This window comes from Symphalangus syndactylus, chromosome 12 (assembly GCF_028878055.3).
Source record: "Symphalangus syndactylus isolate Jambi chromosome 12, NHGRI_mSymSyn1-v2.1_pri, whole genome shotgun sequence".
Lineage (NCBI taxonomy): Eukaryota > Metazoa > Chordata > Mammalia > Primates > Hylobatidae > Symphalangus > Symphalangus syndactylus.
In genome coordinates, this window is record NC_072441.2 from 66447677 (window position 1) to 66474116 (window position 26440).

General features: G+C 37.7%; 1 protein-coding gene across 35 annotated transcripts in view; it reads right to left on the reverse strand.

The window, feature by feature from the left end:
• The window catches only part of PTPN22 (protein tyrosine phosphatase non-receptor type 22), a 58679-nt gene that overhangs the window by 5428 nt on the left and 26811 nt on the right, over positions 1–26440 (reverse strand). For 14 of the 35 annotated variants that reach the window (XM_063625734.1, XM_063625746.1, XM_063625754.1 and 11 more), the window contains 9 exons: positions 19189–19265; positions 18235–19052; positions 15568–15651; positions 14963–15093; positions 13775–13802; positions 10634–10714; positions 10274–10389; positions 6006–6036; positions 355–432 (listed from right to left, as the gene is read on the reverse strand). In XM_063625734.1, the coding sequence (XP_063481804.1) occupies positions 355–432; positions 6006–6036; positions 10274–10389; positions 10634–10714; positions 13775–13802; positions 14963–15093; positions 15568–15651; positions 18235–19052; positions 19189–19265 (1444 nt within the window). The remainder of the gene's footprint in view (positions 1–354; positions 433–6005; positions 6037–10273; positions 10390–10633; positions 10715–13774; positions 13803–14962; positions 15094–15567; positions 15652–18234; positions 19053–19188; positions 19266–26440) is intronic. The other 21 variants (XM_063625738.1, XM_063625762.1, XM_063625750.1 and 18 more) reach the window with 5 other exon arrangements.

Sequence of the window (26440 nt, forward strand, 5' to 3'; positions counted from 1 at the left end):
CAACTGCTATTTTTTATCATACTTCTATGTTTTTTATAAATTTGCTTTAGATATAAACCAGAATATCACAGCATCTCAATTTCTTCATTTAGATAGTCATATTTATTTACTATATGCCAACACAATAATTTGGTTACCTAGCTTTATTTTCCACATATACTAGATAATTTAGTTCTGTGTGAGATGTTAAGAGGTAGTTAAGGTTAAAAATAAAAAGATAAATTGCATGGAAAAGAATATAAACATAAGGACCTATACATGCAACCTAAAATCATATTTAAAGTTGTATCAGTTATACTGTAAATGAGTAATTTAGATAATTTTTTTAACTCTTCAGTAAAATAACACACATACCAAAATTCAGAAATGAGCTGGAGTTATTTGACTGAACAGATTCTGCAGGCTTGTTTGGTGGGCAAGAATTACAGATACCTAGAATCAAAAGAAAAAAATATAAGGGAAAGACTACAGACAGACTCAGATGACTGTTGATCAGATCACATATAATTGTTAAGAGTAATTAATAATCCCAAATAAACATATCACTGTCAAATGTTAACAAAATGTAGGTGCTTACAAATGGGTTGACACTATAATATTCTCATTTGTATTTCTGGTTTTTTCTTAAAAGGTTTCTTTTCTTTGCAAACAGATTGTATAGTAAAGCCCAACACTAAAGAAAATTGCTAAAGAAATAAGATCCAATATATCATGAATCAGCATTTTTTTTTTTTAAATTCACATTTTGGCTTTGGACTTCGTATTACTTTTTCCTCTGACCACTCTTAGTACATTTTTACATCATTTGTTCTCCACAATAATTCATCCATGACAAGTCTTTTATTTGTATTATATAATCCTCTACCCTGGAATCTCTTTTTTTATCCCACTTTCCAGCCTGATTTTTTTCTAATTATAAGTGATTCTAATTTAGGCCCATAACTGGGCACGGTGACTCACACCTGTAATCCCATTACTTTGGGAGGCTGAGGCAGGCAGATAACTTGAGGCCAGGAGTACGAGACCAGCCTGTCCAACATGATGAAACCCCATCTCTACTAAAAATACAAAAAAAATTAGCGAGGCGTGGTGTTGCACATCTGTAATCTCAGCTACTTGGGAGGCTGAGGCACAAAAATTGATCCAACCTGGGTGGCAGAGGGATGAGGTGAGCCCAGATTGTGCCACTGCACTCCAGACTGGGTGACAGAGCAAGACCCTGTCTCAAAAAAAAATAATAATTATTATTATTATTTAGGCCAATAATCTCCCAAAAGCATTGTTATGCTGCTTTGTTTTGCTATTTTAGTTACTTATAGGTATAAGTTAACTTATAAGTTACTTATAGGTCATATATGTGCATTGATATATTCATGTATCAGTTTCTGCAGTTTTGAAAACAGTCCCTTAAAAACTTTATCCACATTTTGCACATTCTCTATCTTGGCAATGGAAAAAGATAATTTCACCTTTGTATAAACTTTCTAACAAATTGCATATAAATGGGAAGATATTGTTAAGTATTTTTGTGTTGTTTTCAACATTTTCAGAATGCACTGTGTGAACTGCATATGTGTGTTTGCACATGCATACCTAATACTAGGATTCTAGAAACACCTTCCTTTTCGAGGAGGTACCTGAGTATGAATCACTAGAACACACACTGAATTTCAATCAGATCTAATTAAAATACATATTTATTTTATACTTACTATAGTACTATAGTAAGTATAATTATACTTAATATATTACTATAGTAAGTATAATTATACTTAATATATTACTATAGTAAGTATAATTATACTTAATATATTACTATAGTAAATATAATTATACTTAATATATTAAAATACTTAATATAAAGTATAAGTATAAAATACTATTCATATTTAAATACTATGTGCTAAGCATTGCTCTAGGCACTGAAGATAGAGACATGAATAGAAAGTAGTAAAGGTGAGGAAGTTCAGGAGATATCAGTAATCTCTATACTGCATAGGAGCTGAAAGTTATATACATCCTTCAGAAAGAAAACAAAATTGTCTCAAAGGAGAATATTGTTTTTTTACAAAGGAGGCACAGATTCCACACATATATGTCAGAGGAAACTGCTATTTTGTTATTTTGGCTCATCATGGATTTTTTTGTTTTGTTTTGTTTTGTTTGTTTGTTCTGTTTTTTTTTTTTTTTTTGAGACAGAGTCTTACCCTGTCGCCCAGGCTGGAGTGCAATGGCACCATCTCGGCTCACCACAACCACCGCCTCCCGGGTTCAAGCAATTCTCCTGCCTCAGCCTCCCAAGGAGCTGGGACTACAGGTGCATGCCAACATGCCTGGCTAAATTTTTTGTATTTTTAGTAGAGACGGGGTTTCACCATGTTGGCCAGGCTGGTCTCGAAGTCCTGACCTCGTGATCTGCCTGCCTTGGCCTCCCAAAGTGTTGGGAATGCAGGCGTGAGCCACTGCACCCGGCCTATCATGGATATATTTATGCTGCCTGCCTAACCTTCATTCCCTCTTCTGATAATAGAACTTGAATTTTCCTTTAGGAAACTACCCCTCCCCGGTTTTCAGTTCCCATGCTTCCACTAGAGCTGATTGTACCTTTAGATTAAGGAAATGACCTATAACTGGGGCTGATTTTCAGTTGGTATATTGGCATGGTCACACCAGATGTATAGGTCTGACCTCATTCCTGATTGGACAGTGTCCACATGTACTAAGTGTTAAATATTAGGGCATGACACTATCCTGCCTAATCAGAACATTGACTATACTGGCAATAATTGGTTCAGGTATGGGCAAACGAACCAAGTCAAGACAATCAGACCCAGTTGGCACTAGTCATCACAATGTGGCTTGAAAACCAATAAAGAGTTATTTTTTTCCATCATAAGCCTGAACTCACATGATAAAAACCTGCCTATGAATGAGTTAACACAGAGTGAGACTAACCTGAGAGACATGAAATGAGAATTTAGGTTCTGATTACATTATTTGGACCATTGTTACAAGCCAGTAAATTCCCCTTTACTGCTTAAGTCAGCTTAAGTTAGGTTTTCTGTCACTTGTAACTAAAGGATTTGTGAGCAATTAAAGTTTCCCACCAACAGTTGACAGCTTCCACTCTTGTCACTCTATAATTCATTCTGTATGTAGCAGCCAGCATGATCGTTTTATACTTTTCTGTGAAGCATGTTTAAAAATAAATAGGAAACAGAGCATGTAACATCTCTGCCTAAAACCCTTTTATGGATTCCCATTACACTTAGAATAAACTAAACTACTTACCATGCATGACCCGTAAAAATCTAACTGCTCCTCCCTGATCTTTCCAGCTTCGCCTTACTCCTGTCTCCTCTTTACTTGCTACACTGCATCTAAGATGGCTTCCCTGTGAGTTTCTACAATACACCAAAATCTCATACCTCAGAGATTTTGTTCCCTCTATCTGAAATACTCTTCTCTGGACCCTTTGGCTGGCTGGCTGCTCCTTCATGTTTTGGGTTCAATTGTCACTTCCTTAAAAAGGATTTCTTGGGCCGGGCGCAGTGGCTCACGCCTGTAAACCCAGCACTTTGGGAGGCCAAGGTGGGTGGATCATAAGGTCAGGAGATCAAGACCATCCTGGCCAACACGGTGAAACCTCATCTCTACTAAAAATACAAAAATTAGCTGGGCATAGTGGTGTGTGCCTGTCGTCCCAGCACTCGGGAGGCTGAGGCAGGAGAACCGCTTGAACCTGGGAGGGGGAGGTTGCAGTGAGCCGAGATTGCGTCGTTGCACTCCAGCCTGGGCGACAGAGCTAGACCCCATCTCAAAAAAAAAAAGGGGGGGTTTCTTGGACTACTCATTCTAAAGTGGATCCCCTTTGTTATCCTCTCATGGTTACCCTTTTATTTTCCTTCATAGTATTTATCATGTGTTATTAAGTATATATTTGTGAATATGGTCAACCAAATTTTGTTTAATGTTGTTTGTTTAACGTTGGAATCCCTCACCAAACTTACATTCCACAAAGGCAGAGCCCATATCTGTTCTGTTCGCCACCATATACCAAGTGCCTTACAGAATGCCTGGAACATAGTAGACACTCAACAAATATTCATTGAATGAATGATTGAATGACACTAGGCTTAGATACTAGCTTAAAATAACAGACGAAGAATCCTAATTTCATTAAAAGTAGGACCAGCTTTACAGACCAGTGGGAGATCCAGGCTACAGGGAGAACACATGGAATTCCAGAATCATGAACCATCTGGAAGGGGCTGAGGACACATATAAAGTACAGTCTAAAGCTTCAGGATCAATTTTGGGAGCCAGATGTTCTTCATTTAAGGGCAAAAGACCAGAGGATCAAGGTAACTGAAAAATACAGCACAGCCTAGATCCAGAGTGAAGTGGGAGCTCTTACTTAGAAATGAGACTCTATCTCTGAAAGTTCCACTGTATCTTCAAAGCTGTGCCAACCTAAATCTACCTGAAGTTTCTGTTTCTTTATCTGATATTCTAGGCAGAGTTAGAGCTAGAGAAAGAAAACTGTTTTCTGAGTTAGGTGGATCAAACCAATCTTTGGTTGACCATTTAAGTCACTCATTTCTTTGCACGTGGCTATTTTATTTCCCCTGTTTCCTACCATAATTTCCATTTGAAATGTTTAAATTCTCTTTTGGCTCTCTTTAGGAGAAAAGGTATATTTTCCAACTACAGCCATCATGAGTTCATGTCAGAGATCAGCTATAATGGCAATGATAGCAAACTAGCTCAAGAACCTGGAGCTTTTGGGTAGGGAGAGAGAATGAAAACCCAAAAGGAAACCTTCTTTCTTAGACTATACCTTAAATCAGATTTTCTCAGTGCTTTTTGTCTCTCCCTATAGTACCAGTTTAATGTCAAATAACTGGTCTTTCAGTGATTAACCAAATGTATCAAAAATTTTTTTAAGTATATCACCATGGTTCTTTTTTTTTTTTTTTTTTTTTTTTGAGACAGAGTCTCGCTCTGTTGCCCAGGCTGGAGTTCAGTGGCACAATCTTGGCTCACTGCAACCTCCACATCCCGAGTTCAAGCAATCCTCCTGCCTCAGCCTCCCGAGTAGCTGGGACTACAGGCGCACGCCACCACACCCGGCTAATTTTTGTATTTTTAGTAGAGACGGGGTTACACTATGTTGGCCAGGCTGGTCTCGAACTTCTGAGCTTGTGATCCACCTGCCTTGGCCTCCCAAAGTGCTGGGATTACAGGCGTGAGCCACCACGCCCGGCCATCACCATGGTTTTTATATTTTATATTTGTAAATAAGATTTCTAAGATAATTTTCCACAGTTTCAGGACTCAATGGATTTTATTTTCATTACAATATAGCAAAAATAGTAAGCAACAGACTTTTATTGCTAATAATACTTAGTAAAAATGGAAATGTGTCAATGCTTTGCTTATTTCATGAAGTCAACACATTTGTTCACAATATGCTTTGCTGTGACTATTTTCAAAGAAAATACATCTGAGGTTAGACTGCTGGAAATTTTAAATAATCTAATTGTATGACAGCATCTTAGGATGGGTAGAAAGTACCAAACATTGGGCGGGTGCAGTGGCTTATGCTTGTAATCCCAGCACTTTGGGAGGCCAAGGCAGGAGGATCACTTGAGCCCCGGAGTTCGAGACCAACCTGGGCAATATGGTGAAACCCCATCTCTGCTATTAAAATAAATTTAAAAAAAATTTAAATTTTTTTAAATGCCATTGTACTAATTATTATTCTTGTGTATTAAACAGAAGACTTCTCATCGCCTATTCCCTGCCCAATATTAGCATTGTGAAGCCTAGCAAAAAAAAAAAAAAAAATAGGAGGCCTATGGATGATTGTTCTGATTCATAGGACCCTAGGGAGTCTCTGTTTAGGAATAATATTGTTAATCTTTCCACAATATTGGTTGGTTATATAAAGAAAAATTACAAAGTTGAGAAAATGATATTTTTACACATAAGTACCAACTTACTCTTTTTCATGTTTCGCAAAATTTTCAAACTCTACAAAAGTAAAGAAATAGAAAATGTTAGTTTTTTTTCCTGTGAAACTTGAAATACTTTAATCAGGTAGAAATATAGACTTAAGTGAAAAGAATTAATTTCCTTAAAAATAGCTATGAAAATGTACAAAGTTGTTTTTCCATCTTGCCATTTTTAGTTCAGTGCAAAACCTCCACTTGATTTTATCTTGCTGTTTATATCACCCACACAAGTATCACACTACATATTTTGAAATAATAGTATCAGAGGCTGAGCACAGCGGCTCACACCTGTAATCCCGGCACTTTGAGAGGCCAAGGCAGGAGGATTGTTTGAGCTCAGGAGTTCCGGACCATCTTGGACAACATAGCAAGACCCCTATCTCTACAAAAAGTAAAAAAAAAATTAGCTGAGTGTGGTAGCAGCTACTGGGGAGGCTGAGGCAGGAGGTCTGCTTGATCCCAGGAGTTCAAGGCTACAGTGAGCTCTGATCCCACCACTGCGTTCCAGCCTGGGCGACAGAGTGAGAACATGTCTTTTAAAAAAGATTAATAAATTTTGTTGTTGTTGTTATTGTTGAGATGGAGTCTTGCTCTGTCGCCCAGGCTGGAGTGCAGTGGTGTGATCTCAGCTCATTGCAACCTCCGCCTCCCGGGTTCAAGCGATCCTTCTGCCTCAGCCTCCTGAGTAGCTGGGACTACAGGCACCTGCCACCATGCCTGGCTAATTTTTTGTATTTTTAGTAGAGACAGGGTTTCACCATATTGGCCAGGCTGGTCTCGAACCCCTGACCTCGTGATCCACCTGCCTTGGCCTTCCAAAGTGCTGGGATTACAGGCGTGAGCCACCACGCCCAGCCAATAAATTTTTTTTTAAATTATGCTATCAGAGTATTGATGGGGAGCAGTGGGATGCTGGCAAGGTGGCTCATGCCTGTAATTCTAGCACTTTGGGAGGCTCAAGTGGGAGGTTCCCTTGAGGCCAGGGAGTTCAAGACCAGACTGGGCAACATGGTGAGACCACATCTCTACCAAAATTTTTAAAAAGCCAGGCATGGTGGTGCAGACCTGTGTTCCCAGTCACTCGAAAGGCTGATGCAGGAGGATCACTTGAGCCCAGGAGGTCAAGGCTGCAGTCAGCCATATTTATGCCACTGCACTCTAGCATGGGCAACAGAGCAAGACCCTGTCTAAAAAAGAAAGAAAGAAAGAAAGAGAGAGAGAGGAAGGGAAGTGAAGGGAGAAGGGAAGGGAAGGGAAGGGAAGGAAAGGGAAGGGAAGGGAAGGGAAGGGAAGGGAAGGGAAGGGAAGGGAGGGGAGGGGAGGGAGGGGAGGGGAGGCGGGGAGAGGGGAAGGGAGGGGGAAGGGCATGGGAGGGGGGAGGGGAGGGGGGAGGGGAGGGGAGAGGAGGGACAGGACTCAGAGGGGTAGAGGGCATGAAATTCCCACTTCTCTCCTTTATTAGGAACATTTCAGAATCCACAATGGCTTCTGAATAGATCCATGATACACAGCCATTTCCATTCTAGCCAAGAATTTTTGCCAGTCATATTCTATATTCAATTTACTAAGGCTGGCTTCCATACTTTTAGCCATACTTCTTTCCTCCACTTGTATGGTGGAGTTTCTAATTTATCTCTTCAAGGAAACTACCCAAATTTCTTCTTTACTCCACATTTCTTCAGCATGTATGTTTTTAATCTGCTTCATGGCATTTTATTCTTCTTGATAATTTTCATGTTTCTCAAAGGTGTTCTGCTCCAGCAGATTAACTATACTATTTTCAAGGGCAAATAGTTATCCTTTATGACATTTCTGTTTTCCTAACACCTAACAGAAATGTGCTCTTCCATGGAATAGATATTTAATAAATTATTTATTTGTAACATTTTTAGTTTTTTTTTTAAATAGATGATTTATTTACAAGTCGGGAAATCCTAGTAAAAATGCTCCCATCCTTGTCTTCAATCTACTACTCAGTTTCTAATGCTCCTCCTGTAGATAACCACTGTTATTTTTTTATCCTCTGTAGTTAGTATCCTTTCAGAGTTACTTATGAATATATAAGTAAATACACATATGTATTTTTTATATTCCTTTTTCATATTCCTTTTTCATATTTTTTCATATTCCTTTTTAAGTCAAAGTTAATAAATTATACATAAATATATTGAGAAAGTCCTAATTCTTTTTTAGCAGAACAGTATTCCATTTGTATGGATATAACATGATTTATAATTTATTTAATCAGTTCCCCTAACAATTAACGCTATTAATTATGTTGTTTCCAGTCATCTGCTCTTACAGATAATGCTGCAATGAATACTTGGTATACATGTCATTTCATGTGTATGCAAGCATATTTGTAGGATAAATTTCACTTCTAGTGGCTCACACCTGTAATCCCAGCACTTTGGGAGGCCAAGGCAGGAGGATCGCTTGAGTCCAGAAGTTGGCAACATAGGGAGACCCCATCTCTAATTTTTTTAAAAAAATTGTAAAAAGAAGTTGTACCACTTGACATTCTCACCAACAACATTGAGTGTGCTTATTTCCCCATAGCCTCCCTAACAGACAGTGTAATCAAACTTTTGGAATTTACCATTCTGATAGATGAAAAGCAATATGTCACTGTGGTTTTAATTTGTAATTTTTTCACTATGAATGAGATTGAACATATCAAATGTATAAAGGGCATACCATGCTCATTTATTTTCTTCAAACCATCTGATCACCTATTTTTGCCCATTTTTATTTGGAGGTTATTATTTTCTATGAATTTCTAACAGTTCTTTATATATTAGAGTAATAACCCCTTTGGCTGTGGTGCCAGTTGCAGATTTTTTTTCCTCCAATTTGCTCTTTTTCTTTTGATTTTTAAGGTGATTGTTTTACCATGCATAAATTTTCTCTTTTATTTAGCTGAATTTATCTATCTCTTTTCTTATGGCCTCCAGATTTTGAGTCAGTTATAAAGGTCATTCACACTCCCAGGTTATAAAAGAGTCTTTCCAAGTTTCTTTAGGTCTTCTATGGATTGAGGTTTTTGTTTTTGTTTTTTAACATTTTAATCATTTAGCCACTTAGAATTTATCTGGTATAGATGTAAGGAATAGACCTTGCTTTTCTTCAGGTGGTTATCTATTTGATCCAACAACAGTTATTAAACCATCCATCTTTATCCCCTGATTTTGAGACACCACCTTCATTATATACTAAATTTCTACATATATTTGGATCTATTTCAGAACTTTCCCTTTTACTCTGCTTGTATATGTTTCTTTTTATACACTAATATGCCATTTTATATTTATATTTAAATTTTTGAGATGATGTCTCACTCTGTCACCCAGGCTGGAGTACAGTACAGTGGCACAATCTCTGCAGTCTCCACCTTCCAGGCTCGACCAATCCTCCCACCTCAGCCTTCTGAGTAGCTGGGACCACAGGCGTACACCACCATGCCCAGCTTATTTTTTGTATTTTTGGTAGAGACAGGGTTTTGCCATGTTGCCCAGGCTGGTCTCGAATCCTGAGCTCAAGTGATCCGCCAGCCTTGGCCTCCCAAAGGCTGGGATTACAGGCGTGAGCCATCATGCCGGGCCTATCATGCCATTTTAATTGAGGCTTTGCCATATTCAAATATCTGCTAAGGTGACTCTCTTTCATTGCTTTTCTTTTTATTTATTTTTATTTTTAAAAATTATTTTAGAAAGACATTTATCTAAACTATTTTTATTTATTATTTATTTGCAGGTTTCTGACTATTCCTGCTTCCCCCTACTCCCATATGAACTTTGAATTCAGTTTATCTAGTTCCAGAAATAAACAAGTTGATAGTTTCACTGGGCATCTTTTACATTTATAAATCAACCTTAGGGAGAAGTGGATTTTTTTCTTCATTTATTTTTATTTTTATTTTTTAATTTTTATTTTAGGTTCAGGGGTATGTGTGCCAGTTTGTTATATAGCTAAACTGCGTGTCACAAGGGTTTGCTGTACAGATAATTTTGTCACCCAGGTAATAAGCATAGTACCCAATAGGTATTTTTTCTGGTCCTCTCCCTCTGACAAATGCCTCTTTAAGTTGTATTTTTTCTTCTTTTTGGTTTCCTTCTATTAATTTTGACTGTTATAATATCAACAATTAGTTTTAGTAAATATATTTAATCTAATTTTCCATCTTAATGCTGGGGAGGGGGAAACTTTCAGTAAGGGAAAGCTTCTGGCATGTTTCCCAAAACTCTTATATTCTTTACCTTACTCCTTGTGAAACTTTTTCCAGGAGTCTTCAGTGTCTGTTTTGAAGATGTTGAATTTTCCATGGTGTCAGGATAGCTAGTAGAATATGTTTCTATAGATTGGGCCTGCATACCTTAAAAGAAAAAAAAAAGGAGAAAAACATGTTCCATTGCATACCTTCTTAAGCCTTCATGTTACATATAATAAATTGTTAGCTTGGCTTTTATAGGCATTATTTTGACTATATATTAAGGGCTTTTAAAATGTATTCTTTTGTGTAATCATTTTTGTACCTTTCCATTTAGGTCCTACTTTATTGTTAATCTTTTAACATTTTCACTTTTACGATTTTTTTGAGAGAAAGTGCTACCACTTACAATCTTCATCGGCAAGAAAGAAAGACTCTAGAGTTCTTTCTGGGAGAGGAGGTGGAGGAGAAGAACGATCTTGACGTAGTTCTGTGATAAGAAAGTATACAATAAACCAGAGAAATCCATCAATTAAAAGTCATAAGTCAACACCCTTTTTCTCTTTGTATAATTTTTTAATCAATCAATCTTAACCGACAATCACCAAATAAAATATTATCTGAAAAATGACTGGAGCCTCAAGAACTTTGTTTTTCTACCTCGTTAGCCAATGAGCCTATAATTCATCAAAAATGTATAGCTCACTTCAGAAGTATTCTCCCAAAGACACTGAAACCAAATATAATCAAGCTTCTAGATCTAACAACCATTTTGCATGAAATATTGGGGATAGAGGAACATGTTAAATAAAACCATTGTGATACAATTAGCCAAATCTAGAATGTTAAGCAGTCTTTTAAGACAAATGACCCACTCTCTTCAACAAATAAATGATGTGAAAAGTATAGAAAGGAGAACGGTTATATATTTTAAAAGAAAATATTAAAAAAAGGGAGAACTGTTACAGATTTCAAAAGACAGATTTAAGAAGACAAACATATAAACCAAATAAAATGTTTAGATTTTGTTTGAATCCAGATTTGAATAAGCCAGCTGTAAAAAGACATTTTTCAGACAATTGAAAACTGAACAGTCTGGATATTAGTTACTATTAAGGAATTATTATTAATTTTATTGGTGTGATAAGGTAGGTTTTAAATGTGTGTTTGAAATTTTCCATGATGAAGATTTTCAGTAATGGACATATTTTCCCATGATGTAAATTTCTAAAGATACAGATGGTATTCTACTGACATAAGCATTTCATTATATGGTGCTGAGTATTATTATTAATTCCTTTTGAAAATGAAAATGCAGTAAAGTACAAGAGGTTTACATGTCATTGGTCATTGGGTTTGTTTAGTCCTTAGAATTTGTCTTATCAATAAATTGTCTTATTTCTTACATGCTGGGTAATACACACAAGTGTAGTACTTATTTCTAGCACCTAATAAAATAACTGGCATACAGTAGGCATTTAATAAATACTTAATAACTACTCTGAAGTAGTTCATCATCTTCCAGTTTGCTGTTAGGGAATACTCTGAAAACTAAAGTTGTTCGTTAACAGTATTCTAGTAAGTATTTCCCTAAAATTCCATTTCATCTTAATACTCCCCTAACAAAGAACCCATAATGCCTGTTACTTACTACATTAAATCTAAATTCCTCTGCCTAACTTTGGGTGTATGTGGTAAAATACACATAAGATTTGCCATTAGTGACATTTAGCACATTCACAGTATTGTACAACCATCACCACTATTTAGTTCCAGAATAATTTTTATCACCCTAGAAGGAAACTCTGCACCCATTAAGTCATCACTCCCTGCTTTCCTCTTTCCCCCAGCCCCTGGCAATCACTAATCTGCTTCTATCTTTATGGATCTGTCTATTCTGGATATTTCATGTGACTAGCTTTTTTAAGTCCTTCAGAATCTTGCCCCACATCTTATTTACCCAAATTTTTGTTCTGTATTTCACAAACTAGAATATCTATTGCAATAAAAAATAACCTACTCACCATTTCTCCATACACATCATGCTCGTTTCTACCTTTGAGTCATTGGTAGGCTGATCCCTGCTGCTGGAATTCCCTCCTTTTTTCTATCTGTCTATACAAATTATTTAAAGTTCTTTCTTCCACTCAGCGAAACCTTTCCTAACCACTCCAGTAATGCCATCCTGTTTTCCCAGACTCCTGGTGATTACAGTCAGTGCCACACAGATTATCACTTAGTGATTCCATGTGAATATTAATTTTGTCTACTCTATTTGAATATAAGCATTAAGTAGTACTCTTTCTCATACATCCTGCCTATTCTAACCCTGTGTAAGGTGCACAGAAGTTCCTTAGTAAAATGCTTATTTAATGATTAATAAAAATTATAATTGATAATATTTAATGAGGACTTATTTGACAAGTACTGGGCTAAAAGCTTTATGACATTATCGTATTTAATCCTCAAAAATTATCTAAGGGACTCTATTATTCTCCTTTTATAAATGAGAAAAATAGATGGAGAAAGTATGTAATTTAACCAAGTTTATGCATGTTGATAATTCTTCATAGACCAGGGATTTGACTTAAAGCCTATCTGACTCTAAAGCCCTTGTTTTTGTTGTCATGTTTTGTTTTGTTTTGTTTTTGAGATGGAGTCTCGCTTTGTCACCCAGGCTGGAGTGCAGTGGTGCGATCTTGGCTCACTGCAACCTCCACCTCCCAGGTTCAAGCGATTCTCCTGCCTCAGCCTCCCCAGTAGCTGGGACTGCAGGTGCCCACCACCACACCCAGCTAATTTTTGTATTTTTAGTAGAGACAGGGTTTCACCATGTTGGCCAGGATGGTCTCGGTCTTTTGACCTCGTGATCCGCCAGCTTTGGCCTCCCAATGTGCTGGGATTACAGGCATGAGCCACTGCGCCTGGCTTGTTGTCATGTTTTTTAGAGACAGCATCTTGCTCTGTCATACAGGCTGGGTGCAGTGGTGCCATTATAGCTCACTGCAGCCTCAAATTACTGGCAAAGCCCATGTTTTTGAACCTTTATATTATTGGTATATGTATTTGAATAATATGACAATATGAATAAATATGTTAAAGGCAACTACCACTTGTGATAATGTAAACAAAGTACCTGGAAGTGCCCAATAAATGTTAGTTTTTGTCCTTCAATGCATAAAACAGGCAAAGCTTAGGCAAGTACTCGAGAGGCAACAGCAAATTAAAGAATTAAGTGGCCAGAAATAATTTTTTGAATCACACTGTTAACAGTGGGAAAATCTCTATAGTGGAAAAGCTGCAAAGTTTTAAAAGATTCTCTCTGAAATAATTTTTAAATGGTTATATATTAAGGAGCAGAATTCTAAAATCCTGTCTTCACCTTGCTCTTAACAAAATTTCTAGTCTGGGAAAGCCAGAAATAAATCAATAAATACTGGAAGTTATTATGGGAACCAAGTAACTTCCTGACGTGAATTACTCTAAACTTAACGAACCATTCTTCCAATCTTAGGGCTAAATGTCATCTAAAGCCAAGAGAAATTTTTACCTGATTTAGGACTTTGGAGTTTTACACTCTAAAAGAAAAAAAGAAAGGAAAAGTGAAAGAAGAATATGCATACAAATTATACAAACTCAAAGCAAAAAATGGCATTTTTGAAATTATATTTAATATAGCTGTAGAGATAATTATGAAATGTAGACCCTATTTTTCCTAATTTGTAAGTGTGCTGAATTATGAAATGGCATCTTTCACTCTTACAATGATTTTTATATCCCATGGCAATTAGTCCTAAATTGATCCCCTTCTGACTTATTTCTGTCCCACCTGAAACATTTCCCTGAAAATTTAATTAGAGATAAGTTGCAGAAATTGAAGTTACTTCATAACATTGGAAAGAGTGATTGTTCTTTCCTCTGGGAGTTGTTAAGATAAATATATGTGCCTATTAATGACAATAATAATTACTAGTACATTAGAATTATAATTTAAAAGGCAGAGAATATTTGCCTATCAGCATTCCAATTGTAGGTACTTTAAAATGTTTATTTTTCCGATCTCTCAAATTTTAAGAGAATTGGTTCACAGAATATATAGAAATGCATAACATTTTTAGATACACTTCTATTTTTCCTCCAGAAGCAGGGCACACCTACTTTCAATAATTAGTTTCTGTTTAATCCACAACCCCCCCCACCACCACTGACTTTACCATCAACCACACTGTTGCAAAAGGTTTATCTTAAGTAATATGCACACCTGTCATTCTCTATAACGTATTATCACAGCTAACATGATACAGACTACCAAATGACTACAGTGAACAAGCTTCCTACTTAAGTATGAAACATTTACTTTTGCCTTAACTATCCTTCAAGAATCAGCTCAAATGTTTCCTCTTTCACTAAATCTTCCTTGATCACTTCCAACCTGGAGGCATCTCCTACACTTGAAATTCTTTATCTTTCATATGACATTGATCATATTTGCTTTGTTATAATAAATATAGGCAAAAATAAAGGTTTGTACACATCCTATATCTCTACTACTAGACAAGAAGCTTCTTACAGGCAAGAATTGTGTCTTATACATCCTTTTTATCCCAACATCCTCTAGCACATTGTTTTATATTTAGTATGTGCTTAGGATTTATTGAATGATGGGTGTTAAAAGCACAAGGAGTAGAACTGTAGTCTATTGAATCTAAATGAGTAGAGTCATTAAAAAATTATTGACCTTGCTTGGTCTAAGTCTCACAGAGTCATCAAATTTCTTTGGTTCAGATGTTCCACCCCATTCCAGTGATGTTCCAATTTTTACCTTCACAGCTGAGGATAAGGATTTGGGAACATTTGGTGAGAATTCTCCTGGAAGAAAGTGAATATGGTTCAGTTCTTAGGAGTAGTATTCTTTTAGACATCAAATGTTGCTCAGCAAATAGTACATAAAATATTGAAAGGACCTGAGAAGTAATCTAGTTAATTCACACTTCATTTTATTTTTTGAGACAGGGTCTTGCTCTGTCACCCAGACTGGAGTGCAGTGGCACAATCATGGCTTACTGCAGCCCCCAACTCCTGGGCTCAAGTGATCTTCTCGCTCCCACCATCCAAGTAGTTGGGACTACACATGCATGCTGCCATTGCTCTGCTAAATTAAACAAAAATTTTTTTTTAGAGATGAGGTCTCACTATGTTGCACAGGCTAGTCTTGAACTCCTGGCCTCAATGAACTCCTCAAACTCAAGGCTCACACATCAGCCTCCCAAAGTGCTGGAATTAAAGGCATGAGCCACCATGCCCGACCTACACTTTATTTTATACTTACTGAACTGTACTTACCAACTTCCTCAACCACAATAAATGATTCAGGTGTCCGTACAGGAAGTGGAGGGGGGATTTCATCATCTATTCTTGGAGCAGTTGCTATCCAAAATGTCAGAAATATTGTAACAATTGTTAATTAGAACAATCCAAAGGAAATTCTTATACTCTAATATTAAATATAAATTTACCATAATTTATATTTAAATTCCGTTGAAGCAACATTATCAGTAAAGTTGGCACTTGTTCATTCAAGGAAAAAGCAAAATAAATTCTCTTAAGGTACAAACCCAGGAGGTTTTTGCTTATTCTTTAACATTTATTGTTTGTTTTAAAAGCTCAAAAGTAGGGCTGGGCGCGGTGGCTCACGCCTGTAATCCCAGCACTTTGGGAGGCCGAGGCGGGCAGATCACAAGGTCAGGAGATGGAGACCATCCTGGCTAACATGGTGAAACCCCGTCTCTACTAAAAATACAAAACATTAGTCGGGCGTGGTGGCGGGCGCCTGTAGTCCCAGCTACTCGGGAGGCTGAGGCAGGAGAATGGCGTGAACCCGGCAGGCGGAGCTTGTAGTGAGCCGAGATTGCACCACTGCACTCCAGCCTGGGTGGCAGCAGGAGACTCCGTCTCAAAAAATAATAATAATAAAAAATAAATACATAAAAGCTCAAAAGTATTTTGATTGAGTCACGGTGTATCAGTTAACATAAAATATTATGTTAATTTTGGAAACTTGACTTATCTTTTACATAACTCCTTTTGTTTTACGTAGACTATATAATAAAGCATTATAAAGTGCTTTGATATGTAAAAGGTTCAGTTATACATTAGGTAAAATCATAAAGATTTCAGTATCTCTTCATTCTATACAAAATCCAAGAATATGGGTATTTTTCCATTTTACAAAACAACAGTATAGGATAGTCTGTATTTCTATACAAACATTCAGAGTTTTTATTAAACATTTTAAATGCTATTACAAGAAACTGCCACCAGATGGCACATGACGATATTGTTACAATCCCTGAAAATAAGGGTTTGTTTGTATTTATTAATTTTTTTTTGAGACGGAGTCTCGCTCTGTTTTTTAATGATGCAGATGCTCAGAGAAGTTTAAGGTATTTTGAGTATCTAAGAAAAGAAAATACATTTAAATGGTTAAAAATGTATAAAATAATGTAATCACAGAAGGAACTTCTTAGATCCAGATATTTTTGCAACAAAGCTACAAATGATCTACACAACTATTTATTAAGAAACTCTACAATAAATAATGTTATAGAGCAAAAGTTTTCTCCACCTCCTATCTATGTAGAATGTGCTTTATGAATTATTTGATGATATACCTAAGGGTTAAACTTGTTCTTTGCTTTCCCTCATCATCTTCCACATCAAATTATTGTCATCATCTCTAACAGGAGGCTCATTTCTACTTTCAAACTAATCAGTAAAACAGAACAATATGTGTTATATGCAAAAATACAGAATTATAAAAGAGATAAAACATGAAAATAAAGGTATACATAAGATAAAATTTTTACACAAAATACTAAACATGTATTGTCATCTACGAAATTACTACAAAAGAGCAAGAAATCAGGTTCTCCCAACTCCTGCAGGAAGAGAATTGAATTTTTAGCAATATGTTCAACTCATTTTAGCCACATAATTGTGCAACCAAAATTCTGGATGCTATTGATCAAATTTTTTTCTGCTCTTCCTTTGGAAGCTGCTTCTATATGTTAAGAGTAAATTCTGAAGCTAGGTGTGGTGGCTTGCACCTGTAATCCCAGCACTTTTGGAGGCCAAGGTGGGAGGATTGCTTGAGGCCAGATTTTCGAGACCAGGCTGGGCAACATAGCAAAACCCCATTTCTAAAAAAAAAAAAAATTAGCCAGGCATGGGCGTGTCCCTGTGGTCCCAGCTACTTGGGAGGCTGATGTGGGAGGATCGGTTGAGCCCAGGACATCAAGGCTGCAATGAGCAATGTTCACACCACTGCACTCCAGCATGGGCAACATAGTGAGATTCTGTTTCAAAAAATATTTTTAAGAAACAGTATATTGTGGGCCTTTGATATACAATTCTAGAAATGAGACATGCCTTTTTTAGAAGCACTCCTGCTGGTACAGATCCTGTACCAGATCTTGATTGCCTCCATTGTTGCCTGTTTCATGGGATATTATGTTTGATGTTGCTATTTTCAACTTATTATAGCATTAAAACACTCCTGGAATGTATTTATTTGAGGAGTAGCAGGAAGAAGAAAGAGAAGGAAGCAGGCTAGGCGTGGTGGCTCATGCCTGTAATCTCAGCACTTTGGGAGGCCGAGGCAGGCAGATCATGGAGTCAAGAGATCAAGACCATCCTGGCCAACATGGTGAAACTCCATCTCTGCTAAAAATACAAAAATTAGCCGGGCATGGTGGTGCGCTCCTGTAATCCCAGCTACTCGGGAGGCTGAGGCAGGAGAATTGCTTGAACCCTGGAGGCGGAGGTTGCATTGAGCCGAGATTGCACCACTGTACTCCAGCCTGGGTGACAGAGTGAGACTCCATCTCAAAAAAAATAAAAAAAAAGAAAGAGAAGAAGCAGAGGAGAAGAGGGAAGAGGAGAAGAAACCAAATATTCTATAGAAACAAAGTGCAATCTAAAATTCTATGCAAACTTTAAAAAATAACTTACCTAGTACAGCTGACTCTTGGTTCAATAGTGGGGAAATATTGGTTGGAGAATTCAGTGATAAAGAATCATGTGAATTGTAATAAGAGAAGAGGGATGTAGAGGATGTTGGCAACAAAGAAGAAGGAAAAACAGTTCCATCTTGCTTCTCAGGTAAATCAAGAGACATCTTAGAACTGGTACCACTTGGAGGCCATGATGAAAAATAAGGATCTTCCACTAAAGGTATGTAAGAATATACACCAAGAGCACTAGAGTCATGGTGCTTTACATTAGAGGCATTACATATTTGGTGTTTAGAGTCATACGGCAGTGAATAATTCAGTTCTGCTGAAGAAACATGCATTACTTTTTGAGCCTGCATCTCTACAAAACAAGAATCATGTGGTTGAGATTCCAAATAAGAAAAGTTTTCCTTGCTGTCCACCTCCTTGGTTTCTCTCTGCTGTATCAATTCAAAAGGAGTTGATTTGGTCCGTGTTATTGGCACCTTTGAATTAAAATATCTTCCTGCTGCATTTACAGGTTTAGAATTAGAACATCCCTCAAACAAAAGAGAGCCCAAATCCAAACTTTTATGCTTCTGAAGAGGTTCCCCAACTGTTGGAAATGCCTTTGTCTGCCGTTTCATGGTTGTGTCAGCATTTTTGTCAAAACCGTAATTTAGCTCCAGAAAGTCAAAAGAAGTGCTTGATTTAGCAGGGTGCAAAACTAGCTCTTCCTTTGCACTTATTTCAGAAGTCCTAAAGTCAAAGGAAGAAGATTCTTTGTTTTCCATTTTTGTCCTTTGTTGGTTCATCATTTTTGCTGCTTTTATGGTACTAAAACAAAAAGAAAGCGTAATGATGACACTATACCCCAAACAGGCCTCTTCCTAGCATCACAATTATGTGTAAGCATGAGATTCATCTCCCAGACACAATTAGTCAACGTTTAGATATATAAAATTGTACTCACCTTTTTGGTAATTTAGGAGAATAAGAGTCTGCTTGGAGAGTGTGATGTTGCTCAGGAATAGAATACTTTGCTTGACTCTTAAATTAAAAGAAATAAGTCAGAGGCTGGTTTTCAGTGAAGCAATGTCAATAAGATACTTTAACATTTAGAAGGCTGAAAAGTAATTTTTCAGGAAATAAAAAGATTTAAAATAATTCATGAAAGGCTTAGATTAGCTTCCAAAATATTGAACTCAGCAAGAACTCGTTCATATACTGAGATGGCCAGAATAAAGGATTAATAGTGTTATAGAAATTAGAAAGGATTTGTCTATATCATCTTTTCAAATGTGGGAGTTTTAAAAATGTTCTTTGGTGGGTAACTTTAGTCTCAAAAACACTCTGCCTTTAGAAATTTCAGCATCTCAGCCCTTTAGAGGTACTTATTAGGTCTCTGGACCTATTTCATCTTGTTCTACTCTTTTCCTCCTCGCTATGCTCTAGGTATACTGGTTTTCTTGCCATTACTTTAGCATGCCAAACTTATTTCCAAGTCAAGGCTTTTACACTTACTATTCCCCCTGATTAATATATTTTTGCTCCAAATTTTGCATGGCTGGCTCCTTCTGAGTAATTAGATCTCTGCTTAACTGTCATCTGCATAAGGAAAACTTCCCTGACTACCCAGCCTAAAATCACACTTCTTCCCCTGTCCGGTCACGCTCAATCTTCTTCTTTTTTAAGAGACAGGGCCTCGCTATATTGCCCAGTCTGGCCTCAAACTCCTGGGCTCAAGCAGTCCTCCTACCTCAGCCTCCCAAGTAGCTGGGACACTACAGGTGTGTACCACAGTGCCTGGCTTCAATCCTTTTTTTTTTTTTTAATTAAGTTAGGGTCTTATTCTGTTATCCAGGCTGGAGTGCAGTGGCACAAACATGGCTCACTGCAGTGTCGACCTCCTGGGTTCAAGTGCTCTCGCCTCAGCTTCCCAATCCTTATTTTTTATAGCAATTATCATATCATGAAATGTGTTATTGTGGTTCATAGAATCTTAGAATACCATTGATTATAAAATATATCTTCATTTCAGAGATGTTAAAATCCATTTTGTACATCTCAATTGATGCAGAAAAAGCATTTGACAAAATTCATGTTAAAATCACTTAACAAAATAGGAATATAAGGAAATGTTCTCAACATGATAGAGGCCATATATGAAAACCCATAACTACATCATATCCATACGTGAAAGACTTAAAGCTTTTCCCCTAAGATCAAAAACAAGACAAGAATGCCAACTTTTACCACTTCTATTCAACATAGTACTAAAGTTCTAGCCAAAGTAATTTTTTAAATTAGTTTTGTTCTTAGGCAAGAAAAAAAAAAGCATTCAAACTGGAAAAAAAGGCTGCACACAGTGGCTCATGCCTGTAATCCCAGCACTTTAGGAGGCCAAGGTGGGTGGATCCCTTGAGGTCAGGAGTTCGAAACCAGCCTGGCCAACATGGTGAAAGCCCATCTCTACTAAAAATATAAAAATTAGCCGGGCATGAGGTGCACACCTGTAATCCCAGCTATTTGGGAGGCTGAAGCAGGAGACTTTCTTGAGCACAGGAGGCGGAGGTTGAAGTGAGCCGACATCACACCATTGCACTCCACCCTAGGCAGCAAGAACAAAACTCCGTCTCAAAGAAAAAAAAAAAGAGAGAGAGAATGAAGTTGGACCCTTATCTTATGATACAGAAATTAACTCAAAAATTGATCAAATACCTAAACATAAGAAGTAAAATGTAAAACTCTTATAAGAAAATGGGCAAGCTTCATGACATTGGATTTGGCAATGATTTATTGGATAGGACACCAAAGGCACAAACAACAAAAGAATAATAGGAAAATCGGACTTCATTGAGATTTAAGACTTTTACACACCAAAGGACACAAAGGCAAAAAGGCAACCCATTGACTGAATGGAAGACAGTATTTGCAAATCACATATCTGATACGAGATCAATATCCAGAATATATAGAGAACTCCTAAAACTCAACAACATGTAAACAACTCAATTTTTTTTTTTTTTTTTTTTTTGGTGGAGGGAGACAGAGTCTCAGTCTGTCACCCAGGCTAGAGTGCAGTGGTGCGATCTCGGCTCACTGCAACCTCTGCCTCCTGGGTTCCAGCAATTCTCCTGCATCAGCCTCCCGAGTACCTGGGATTACAGGCACATGCCACACCCAGCTAATTTTTGTCTTTGTAGGAGAGACGGGATTTCACCATGTTGGCCAGGCTGATCTCGAACTCCTGACCTCAAGTGATCTGCCCGCCTCGGCCTCCCAAAGTGCTGGGATTACAGGCGTGAGCCACCGCATACAGCCTCAATTAAAAAATGAGCAAAATCTGGGCACCGTGGCTCATGCTTGTAGTCTCAGCTACTGGGGAGTTTGAGGTGGGAGGAGTCCTTGAGGCCAGGAGTTCAAGACTAGCCTGGGCAACATAATGAGACCCTGTCTCTAAAAAAAAAAGTTAAAAAAAAAAAATTAGCTTGGTGTGGTAGTGCATACCTATAGTTTCAGCTACTCAGGAGCTGAGGTGGGAGGATCACTTAAGGCCCAGGAGTTTGAGGCTTCAGTGAGCCATGATGGTGCCACTGGACTCCAGCCTGAATGACAGAGCAAGACCCTGACTAAAAAAAAAGTGGGAGTGTGTGGGGGAAGGTCAAGACTTGAAGAGACGTTTTTCCAAAGAGGATATACGAATGGCCAATAAGACCACAGAAAGGTGTTTAATCATTAGGAAAAAATAAATCAAAATCACAATGAGATACCACTTCACACCTAATTAGGATGGCTGCCATCAAAAAAACAAAATAGGCCAGGCGTGGTGGCTCACGCCTGTAATCCCAGCACTTTGGGAGGCCGAGGCCAGCGGATCACAAGGTCAAGAGATTGAGACCATCCTGGCCAACATGGTGAAACCCCGTCTCTACTAAAAATACAAAAATTATCTGAGCGTGGTGGCATGTGCCTGTAATCCCAGCTACTCAGGAGGCTGAGGCAGGAGAATCACTTGAACCTGGGAGGCGGAGGTTGCACTGAGCTGAGATTGCGCCACTGCACTCCAGCCTGGCAACAGCGAGACTCCGTTCAAAAAACAAACAAACAAACAAACAAAAAACAGAAAATAAAAAGTGTTGGCCAGGATGTAGAGAAATTGGAATCCTTGCGTACTGTTGGTGGGAATGTAAAATGGCACAGCTGCTATGGAAAACAGTATGGCTGTTCTAAAAGAAAACCAAACATAGAATTACCACATGTAATTCCACTTCTGGGTTATACCCAAAGTAATTAAAAGCAGAGATACAAATATATATTTGTATACCTGTGGTCATCACAGCATTACAGCAGCCAAAAGGTGGAATGAACTCAAGTATCCATTGATGGATGAATGGATAAACAAAATGTGTGCATGTGTGTGTGGTGTGTGTGTGTGTATAAATATATACAATGGAATATTATTCAGCCTTAATGAGTAAGAAAATTCTGACACGTTACAACATGGATGAACCTTGAGGACATTACGCTAAGTGAAATAAGCCAGACACAAAAGGACAAATACTATATGATTCCACCCACATCAGGTACCTAGAGTAGTCAAATTCATAGAGACAGAAAGTAGAATGATAGTTGCCAGGGGCCAGTGGGAGGGGAGAATAGGGAGTTATTGTTTAATGGATACAGAGTGTCTGTTTAGAATAATGAAAGTTCCAGAAACAGTGATAGTCACTCAACATTGTGAATATACTTAATGCCACTGTATTGTACACTTAAAAATGGCTAAAATAGTAAATTAAAATGATATATTGTACAATAATAAAAATACTAATTGGAAAGTACCTCTTCCTTTTCTATTTCCAGTATAGACTGTATAAAATTGGTGTTAATTCTTCCTCAACCATTTGATAGAATTCTCTAGTGAAACTATGTGGGCCTGAGATTTCTTTTTTGGGAGTTTTAAAATTACAAATTTAATTTTTCTAATCACTAAGGGGCTACTCAAATTATCTATGTCATGCGGAGTAAATTGTGGTAGATTGTGTTTGAGAAAATAATCCATTCTGGGCCGGGTGTGGTGACTCACACCTGTAATCCTAGCACTTTGTGGGGCCAAGGCAGGAAAATCCCTTGAGCCCAGGAGTTCAAGACCAGCCTGGGCAACATAGCGCCTATTTCATTCCTGATATTGGTAATTTTTATTTTCTCCCTTTTTATCTGTGTCAGTTTTTAAAAAGGTTTTTCAATTTCATAGATCTTGTTAAAGAACAAATTTTTTTTTTATCTTTTAAAAAAACCAGGCTGGATGCCTTGGCTCACGCCTGTAATCCCAGCACTTTGGGAGGCTGAGGCAAGCAGATAGTCAGGAGTTCAAGACCAGCCTGGCCAACATGGCAAAACCCCACCTCTACAAAAATAGAAAAATTAGCTGGGCATGTTGGCACATACCTGTAGTCCCAGCTATTTGGGAGGCTAAGGCAGGAGAATCGCTTGAACCTGGGAGGCGGAAGTTGCAGTGAGCCAAGATCGTGCCACTACACTCCAGCCTGGGTGATAGAGTGAAACTCTGTCTCAAAAAAACAAAAACAAACAAAAAACCAATTCTGATTTTTCTCTATTATTGTTTCCAATTTCATTGATTTCTGCTCTTTATTTCTTTTTCTATATTCTTGGAGTGACAGATTATTGAGACCTATACTGTTTTCTAATGGATGCACTTAGTGCTATAAAGGTCCCTCTCAGTACTGCTATAGCTTCTGTCTCATAAATTTTCGTATGTTGTATTTTCATTTTTGTTTAATTCAGTGTGTTTATTTCCTTTGAGACTTTCTCCTTGACCCAGTAGATTATTTAGAAAAGTGTGGTTTGATTTCCAAGGATTTGGATACTTTTCCGTTACCTTTCTGTTACTGATTTTTTAAATTAATTAATTAATTAATTTTTGAGACAGGGTCTTGCTCTGTCACCCAGGCTGGAGTGCAGTGGCACAATCACAGTTGACTGCAGCCTTGACCTCCCAGGCTCAAGCAATCCTCCCACCTCAGCCCCCTGAGTAGCTGGGACTACAGGCACATGCCATCACACCCGGCTGAGTTTTTAACTTTTGTAGAGATGGGGGTCCCCCTGTGTTACCCAGGATCATTTTGAACTCCTGGCCTCAAGGAATCCTCCCACCTTGGCCTCTCAAAGTGCTAGGATTACAGGCAAGAGCCACCATGCCCGGTCTCTGTTACTGATTTCTAATTTGATTCTATTGTGGTCAGAAAATATATTCTGTATAATTTCAGTTTTGTTTTCTTTTGTTTTGTTTTGTTTTTGAGACGGCGTCTCTCTCTGTCGCCCAGGCTGGAGTGCAGTGGCGCAATCTCGGCTCACGGCAAGTTCCGCCTCCCGGGTTCACGCCATTCTGCCTCAGCCTTCCCGAGTAGCTGGGACTACAGGCGCCCGCCACCACGCCCGGCTAATTTTTTTGTGTATTTTTAGTAGAGACGGCGTTTCACCGTGGTCTCGATCTCCTGACCTCGTGATCCGCCCGCCTCGGCCTCCCAAAGTGCTGGGATTACAAGCATGAGCCACGGCGCCCGGCCTGTTTTTTTGTTGTTGTTGTTGTTTTGTTTTGTTTGGTTTGGTTTTTTTGTTTGTTTGTTTTGAGACAGAGTCTCGCTTTGTTGGCCAGGCTGGAGTGCAGTGATGCTATGTTGGCTCACTGCAACCTCCGCCTACCAGGTTCAAGCGATTCTCCTTCCTCAGCCTCCCAGGTAACTGGGATTACAGGTGCCCACCACCACACCTGGCTAATTTTTGTATATTTAGTAGAGATGGGGTTTGGCCAGGCTGGCCAGGCTGGTCTCAAATTCCTGACCTCATGTGATCTGTCTGCCTTGGCCTCCCAAAGTGCTGGGATTACAGGTGTGAGCCACCGCTCCCAGCTTAATTTCAATTGAAAAAAATTTTTCAAATTTTTCAGATTTTTATGGCTCAGGATATACTCTATCTTGATATATAGTTTCCATACGCACTTTAAAAGAATGTTTATTCTTATTAGGTAGAGTGTTCTGTAAGTGTCAACTAGATTTTGTCAGTTAGTGGTGTTGAGTTCACCTATATCCTTGCTGGTTTTCTGTCTAGTTCTATCAAAATTGTTGAAAGAAGAATATTGAAGTCTCTGGCTATGACTGTGAATCATCTGTTTCTCTCCTTTAAGTTCTATGAGTTTTTCTTCACATATTTTGCAACTTCATTGTTTGGTCTATATACATTTAGGACTATTATGTCTTACTGGCAGATTGACCCTTTTATCATTATCTTTCCCTATCTCTGATAATTGTCTTTGCTCTGAAGTCTAATTTATCTGATATTAACATAGCCACTCCTGCTTTCCTTTGATTCATGTTTACATGATATATCTTTTTTCCATTCCTTTGTTTTTAGCCCTCTTATATATTTGAAGTGAGTTTCTCATAGACAACATATAGTTGAATTGTTTTTTAATTCTCTATGCCAATCTGGCAATTCACTCTACCACCAGTAAATATTGGTGTATTTAGGCTTATATGTTTAATGTAATTATTAATATGGTCAGGTTTCATTCTGCTATTTTATTTTTTGTTCTCTTTATTCTTTGTGTTTCTCATTGATCTTTTCTTTTTCTTGATGTTTTCTCTTTCCTGCATTTTTTAGAATTCCATTTTGATTTACCTATAGTGTGTTTTATTATATCTCTTTGTATAGCCTTTTTTAGTCATGGCTCTAGATATAGATATAGATATATGGTATCACACTGTACTGGTGTTATCATTTTACCAGTCCAAGTGTGGAAGCCTTACCTTCCTTTATGTTTCTTACCATCCTCCTGTTATAATCATTTAAAATATTTCCTTTAATATGTTTAGAACAACATCAGTCAGTGTTATATTTTTGCTTCAATTGTAAAACACCATTTATAAAACTCAAGAGGAGAAGGAAAGTTTATTATATTTACCCACATTTATTATGTTCTTTCTTCCTTCTTTCATCATTCCTTTTTGGTTTAGAAAGCTTCCATTGCCATTTTTTTTAGGGTAGGTCTACTGGTAACAGATTATCTTAGTTTTTCTTCATCTGAGAATGTCTTGATTTCCCCTTCAGCCCTGAAGGATGTTTTCACTGGGTGTAAAACTCTGGATTGACAGTTATTTTCTTTCAGCACTTGGAAAATATTGTGCCACTTCCTTCTGACCTCTGTG